General features: G+C 63.2%; 1 protein-coding gene across 1 annotated transcript in view; it reads left to right on the forward strand.

Moving 5' to 3' along the window:
• CDH4 (cadherin 4) overlaps window positions 1-7143 on the forward strand; it is a 132038-nt gene that overhangs the window by 76303 nt on the left and 48592 nt on the right. The window contains 1 exon segment of the mRNA XM_077756301.1: window positions 5980-6124. Within this exon segment, the coding sequence (XP_077612427.1) occupies window positions 5980-6124 (145 nt within the window).

Raw genomic sequence — 7143 nt, forward strand, 5'->3', positions numbered from 1 at the left:
CAGAGAAGCTTCCAAGAGAAACCTTGGCTCATACTTCCAGACTCTCACCTCTTGTGTATCCCACTTCATCTCCCATCTATCCATCCATCCATCCATCCATCCATCCATCCATCCATCCATCCATCCCTTCATCCATCCATCCATCGATTCCTCCATCCATCCATCTGTCCATCTGTTCATCCATCCACTGATCCATCCACCTATCCATCCATCCACTCATACGTACATCCATCTACCCATCCCTTCATCCATCCATTCTTCCATCCATCCATCTACCCACCTAGCCATACATACATACATACATTCCATCCATGCATCTAGGGACATTTCTCAGTGTCTAGTACGTGTGAGGCCCTGTGGTTGGCAGTGAGCTGCCAACACCAGTGATAACACTAGTAAACACGGCCCAATCAGGGGGAGCTTACACTCCACTGAGATTAAAAGGCATCAAAGCCTTTGGACCTGAAACCCCCAAGAAAGGCTGTGCGCCCAGATTCTTCAGCAGCCAGACCGCTGGTCTTGACAAGAGTGGGAATGTTCTGCCCTAGAGATGCCACTGGACGTGGGCATCTGGGTGTCGTCCTGACGGCCTCTTGAACGGTGGGGGCAGAAGAAGCAGGTACAAAGGAAATCGATTGTTTTGTTAGCTGGTTGGAAAAAGAGCTTCCCTTGGGTCCCTGAGTATCTAAAGGAAAACCTCTGTACCTTTTGAGCCAGGCCGGTGATTCTGTTCACAGGGCGAGGGGCCTTGGGGGAGGAAGCGCAGACATGGGACCCCTGATGCAGGTGGCCGCTGACACTCGGCACTCTCTGCTGCTGGCTCCCAGGCAGGCCGGTTCGGGGTGTTTCCCCCGGGAGGGGCTCTCAGGGGGCTTCCCTGACGCACTGGTGAGATCGGCATGGTGTTCCCACACTAACACAGCGGGGACAGACGCTGGGGAGGCACCGCCCTCCTCGCTGCCCCCCTGCCTCCCCGGTGGTCCGTCCCCCTTCCCAGAGGCACCAGCCCCTCTGAATGTGCTCTTCCAGGCGTCGGTGCCCCCGAGTCTAGAGGGATGTGCGGCCAGTGGCTGGGGGCAGGCGGATGTTCCCGGTGACTGAGAAGAGGAGGCGTGTGCTGCTCGCTCGCTGCGTCGCCCACCTGGTCAGGTGTCTCTGTGCCTTGCAGCCTTCGTCCCCAATGAACTCCTGGCCTCCAGGGCCCCGGCCAACGTGGGAGAACTTTGTCTCCAACCAGCCCCACAAACGGCCCCACAGAGCTGCTTGCTGGCAATCATGCTCCCCTCGTTCAAGATTAGACACACTGGTTTTTAATTATCGGTCACTTAGAGACAGCCCCTCCCCCGGGCCTGAGGTCCCGACCCCTTCCGATGCCTGACCGCAGGGCTGGCCCCACGCAGCTCTTCAGTGTCCCTGGAATGTCCCTCCCTCCTGAACTCCAGGCACCCGCCACACTTGCTCACTGGTTTGGGGGGGGAGCTCCTGGCGGGGCACCTTTCCTGCCTTCCTTGGGGCTCCAGCGACCCCTGCTGTCCCCAGCGCAGGCTCCCAGACCTCTGAAAGAAAGGCTTTGTCATGGGCCCTGGGCCAGGCGGCCCCGCAGCTGCTCTGTGACCACAGTCCTGGCGGGGAGGGGCCGCCCGGGCAGGACGCTGCTCAGCTCTGACGTCCAGCACAGACACACATCCCGGGGCCCAGGGCGGAATGAAAGGGGGGCCTGTCATCTGGACTAAGGATTTCATGACAGCGACGGCAGGGCGCTCAGCCACACGCGGGCCTCCGAGTCTCCGGCACAGAGCCCACGCCGTGCCAGCCTCCAGGCTCACGGTCCTCTCGGAGGCGGATCGACCGTGAGGCCACTTCACGGGGACTGAAGCCTGAGAGCCCATGGGTCTCACCACTGGCCTCCAAGCCCTGCTGGGCCCCAGAGCCGCCGCGCGTTAACTCCCGTTCCTGGGGGCCCCCAGCGGCCCAGGTCGCCAGCACCTCACCCCACAGGCCTCCCTGTGGACGCCCCAGGCCGGGCCCTGGGCGCTGGGGCGGCGGGGGCTGGGATCCGGGAGAGGGGACGGACCGACGATGGCCTGGGACCTCCCGGCGCACCGCCGGCTACACGGCCGGTCCCACCGCCGCGCAGCCCCAGCCGCATCCTCCTTGCGCCGCCGGCCCGAGATCCAGAGTCAGCTCCCCCCGTGCGCCAACCAGAGACAGAGCGAGAGAAACAGGGACACGGAAATAAAGACAGAGACGCGGAGCGACAGAGACAGAGCAAGAGACAGAGACACGGAGGAGAGGAAGAGACGGGGTGGGGAGGCGCTACCTGCTGGCAGAGAGTCAGCCCCGTGGGCGCAGCTCGCATCTCAGGTTCTCACCGCAGCGCCAGCAGCGGGCCAGCAGGTGCGGGGGAGGGGCAGCAGGTGTGGGGGGCGGGGCCAGCAGGTGCGGGNACTGCGGAGAGGCTCCTGGGAGAACCCACCCCACGCGGGAAGGCCCTCCCTTGCATTTTATTTTAATTACTTTGGAAACCTTGAGCTCAAAATGAAGACCTGCTTTTGGTGTTTCCGGTTACCTGCTTCTCCCCTGCAGTTCACCCCAAAGTCAGCCCTGGAATTCCGGCCTCCCCGCAAAGGGCCCCCCCTCCTGCTGCTGCCCGAGTAGCCGGTACCACCGCCTGCAGCCAAGGGGCAGGGCCCCCCGGACGGCTGCTGTGCGGTGCCCACTCTGCGCCCTCGGAGACCTCGGAATGGCCTGCAGCCCCGCCCACAGCTCAGCTCCCGGGACAAGGGTGCAGGGGGCGTGTGACAGCCGGATGGCCACTCCAGGCAGAGTGCCGCCTGCTCACCCCACTTGTCCAGCCATGTGCCAGACGCTGGCTCGTGTCACCAGAGGAACCTAGCCCCGTGCACTTCTCAAGCACACCTCCATTTCTGTTGCGTCTTTTGCCTGATGTGCCCCCAAGCCCCAGCTTGGCACCAGGCTCTGCCCAGGATGGCTGCACCAGCCTGCAAAGTGCTGGGGGCCACGGGCTGGCAGTCCTCAGGGACCCGGGATCACATGCTGGGCCTGGAGAGGAAGCCGAGATGCCCCTGAAGGCCCCTGGCGCTTTCCAAGGTCCCTGCAGGCCACACCCCCCTCCTCACCCAAGCCGGGAACCTTGGGGGAGCCTGTCCACCGGTCCCCACACACTTGGCTCAGTGTCTGGGCCACCGGGTGACTTGCTCACCCCCAGACACTTTGCCCACATTCCCTTCTGTCTCCTACGGCCCTGAGCTCCCATCTGGGGAGACAGAGAAACACAGCAATGCTGCATGGCAGCCACGCACTGAGTGTTCCCTGCTTGTCGTGAACTAGGAAGTGTGCCCCACGGGGCTGCCCACCTCAGCCTCCTTGGACCCCGTCTCAGAAGTGAGCAGCGTGGGCCCTCGCCTGGGGGTACCAGGGCCACGCCTGGCAGCGCCACTCCTGCCCCCGTGAGATGACAGGTCGGCCGGAGACAACGGGACCCAGATGGGAGGGCGGCCAGATCTGTTTGCCGAACTGGAGTGAAGCCTCACGTCCCATTTTTCAATTCTCGGTCCTGCTTCGAGAAGCCCTCTGCTGTCCTCCCCAAGGTCAGGAAGCCCCTCATGGCGGCCCTCACGCCCCTCGTAAGACTCCAGCTCGACCCCCTTCCTACAGGAAGCCCGCCACGGCGAGCACACACTTAGTGGCTTAAAGTAACACCCACTCCCTGGCTCACCTTCTGTAGGTGGGGAGGCTCTGCCTTAGGGTCTCACCGGGTGTAAATCAAGGTCAAGCCTGCCTGCAAGGTCTGCTCCCTGCCCATTCAGCAGGCCCAGGTCCCACCTCCTTGCTGGCTGGCGGCCGGGCCTCTCACCCCCTAAAGGCACCTGCATCCCTCGGCACGCGGCCCCTTCCACTTTCAAGCCGTGTGTGGAATTCGCCCAGCGTTCTAGGCTCTGGCTCCCTTGCGGCCGCCGGGCAGGGCAGCACTGTGGTCCCAGAGCTGCGAGTCCACCGCATCCCAGACGGTCTCCTTGTGTAACTGTCAGCCCTGCCACGGAATGTGGTCCCATCACGGGGCCCCCGCCACTGCCTCCACGCCTGGGATCCACATCTTCAGGCTCCACCTCCCACGTGAGAGCTGAGCTGTGGCCACAGGTCACTCTGACACAGCCAGCACGTAAACGTTCAAGTGCTCAAGATGCATTGTGCTCGTATCTGCTTTGCAAGATGATTCTCTAGAAGATTCCTTTGAGGGTTCCGCAAGTAAGACCCACTCTGGAGTCCTGCTATTACTGCCATCTTCCGGAGCCTCAGCTTCCCTGCCTGTAAACTAGAGGTCAGGACCAGCGGTCCCTCGGGTTCTTGTGAGGGCTGAGGCGAGTGGGGGCAGGGCTCAGAGCGCTGCCCAGCCCTGAGCGGGCACACGGCCAGTGCCACCCCAGCGCCCACCCGCAGGCAGCTTCAAGGCCCACATGGGGTGCTCTGCGGCCGTGGGTAAGACGCAGAACAAACCCTCCTTTGGCAAGAAGAGACACGTGTCCTGCACACGACGTCGCAGGCGCAGGACCTTCCTTTCACACAAGACGCTCAGATGTGCAGGTCGCCGAAGGCACGGGTGGCTTCCCTGTTGCCACTTCCTGTCTCTGCACGAGGACCGGGGCCCCTGAGCGGCGGGGGATGGGGGGCCCTGGACACTTCCCGCAAGAGCCAGCAACGTGACGGACACTGGGGGGCATCTGGGGGAGAGCAGGAGGGCCCCGGGCCACACAGCCCGGCTGCCACGCCGAAGCCGGCACCGCCGCCTCCGTTAGAAGAAGCTGGCGTTAACTGTAGCTGAGGATTACCTTTTCCAGAGGCTTCCTGACCCTTGACCCCATGCGCCGCTGCAGGGCCACCTGTGACGAGATGAAGGATCACCTGGGCGCGGCCGAGTGCTGGCGCAGCAGGAGGGGCCGGGCGGGGCTGACATGGCGACAGGGCTTCACGCTCCGCAAACACGGCGCTGGGGACCGTCACGTCCCTGCACAGCCCGCCCCCCGGGGAACCAGCCTCAAGCTCCTTCCTCATTTCAAGGGTGAAATCCCACCCAGGGCCGCGGGCACGAACCGAGCCTCCGTGGGGCCCCTGAGGTGCACGGCTTCCTCCTGCCCAGAAGCTGCCACAGCGGCCATGACGTGGGGCCCCAAGGAGGCCGTGGAAAGGATTGTGTGCCCCCCGTCGACTCGGAGGCACCCCCCCCAACAGGGCTCAAGCACAGCTCCTCTCACAGCCTTCCTTCCGCCGTCCTGTGGCAAAGACCTTGGGGTCCGATGAGTCCAGCTTGCAAGGTGACGCGGTTTCCAGAGATGTGTGACAGTCACAGTTTCAGTGAGGAGAGACCCGGGTGGGCCCTCCATTCTCTCCACATCCCCGGTCCCACACCGGCCCCTCGGCTGCCCTGGGCTTCAGCCGCTCCGTGACCCCCATGGGGACCTCCACGCGTGCTCTCCTCTCCATCTGGGGCAGGCCTCAGCTCCAAGGTCACCTCCTCTGGGAGGCCTGCCTGGCCTCCTCCCAAGCCCAGCCGGCCACTATCAGTACATCCAAGTTACGTGTCTTCTCTTCCTCCTCGACGACCCTCTCCCTTCCAGATGAGAAGCCCCAGGGCTGGGCCGCGTCTGTTCCACTGGGCAGTAATCTCAGGTCCAGCCAGTGCCTGGCGCAGGGAGGCCCTTGACAGATATTGGTTGAGTGAATGAAGTAATGAATGAGTGGTGAGTGAATGAATGAAATAATCCAAAAACTAATGCTTCCCCATTTCCACAGAGGAGAGAGCAAGGCTCAGAGAAGTTTCATGACGTGTCCCGATGCCCCGCCCCCGCCAAGACTGTCCCTGAGGGCCCCAGGCCCTCCGTCACCCCGCCTGGTGCCGAGGGCCCGCGGGAGCCTCTCCCGGCTGCTCCCACGGCTGACGGTGTGTGTGTTGCTTTCCAGCTCAGAGCCCACGCCGTGGACATGAACGGCAACAAGGTGGAGAACCCCATCGACCTGTACATCTACGTCATCGACATGAATGACAACCGTCCCGAGTTCATCAACCAGGTCTACAACGGCTCTGTGGACGAAGGCTCTAAGCCAGGTGAGCCCCCAGCCCCTGACGACCAGCGGGCAGCAGGAGCCAGTGGGCAGGGCGGCCCCGAGCTCCGGGGAGGCCACGCGGCCTCCACCGCCATGGCGGCACCACGGACCCACTGATGCGTTCATTTACTACCTGCTGCATCTCACACGGTGTGTTTGGGAGCAGAGTGCAGACAGGGGTGCAGATGAAAGACGGGCTAACACAAGTGAATTCGGCCATTGCACTGATAACGAGGCTCGGAAGGAAGCCAGGGGACCTGAGAGTCATGGAGGTGTCTGCAGATCAGGGAGGGCCTCTCTGTGGAGGTGACGCGTAGGCCGGGAGCTGAAGCAGGAGCGGGAGCCACTTGGACAGGAGGTCTGCGGTCAGTGTGTGTGAGAAGGGGGTCTGGGGAAGGAAAAGGCGCAGGCAAAGGTCCTGGGGGAGGTGAGGTCAGAGAGGAGACCTGTCATTTGAGGTCTCCCGCGCCACACTTTCCATTTTGTTCCAAGCCCCGTAGGAAGCCCACAAGAGAGCCCGGCACCCCCAACCCAAGAGGTGAGCCTGAGGCCCCCAGTCCCCCTCAGAGCTGACCCAAGGGCCAGTCCTCACACAGACTTCAGTTTGGCATAAATGATATTGACCTCATTGTGGGCCGGGCCCCTTGCTAAGCACGTGATCATCAGGTCTCTGGATCCACGTCCACCAAGAAGTGGGCGCCCCCCCTCTTCCCTTTAGCAAATAAAGGCTCAGGGTCCCAGGAGGTGATGCAAGCAGCCAGACCCCCCTGCGTGTATGTGGGCCAGAGCCCCCGGCCGACGCTGGCACCTTCCCCAGGGCCAAGCAGCATGGCCAGGAATGTGCTGGAAATGCAGAACCTCTCAGCGCACACCAGATTCAGGCTCTGGAGGGGGGCCTGGGGTCTGGGCATCACGCCCCCGGGCGGTTTGTGTGCAGCGGGGGCGGGGGGCCACCCTTGAGAGGCGGGGCCCCGCTGCTGTGTCCCCAGGCGGGTGGGGGGCGGGGGCAGGGGGCGCTGA

This window comes from Crocuta crocuta, unplaced genomic scaffold, assembly GCF_008692635.1.
Source record: "Crocuta crocuta isolate KB4526 unplaced genomic scaffold, BGI_CrCroc_1.0 scaffold123, whole genome shotgun sequence".
NCBI lineage: Eukaryota > Metazoa > Chordata > Mammalia > Carnivora > Hyaenidae > Crocuta > Crocuta crocuta.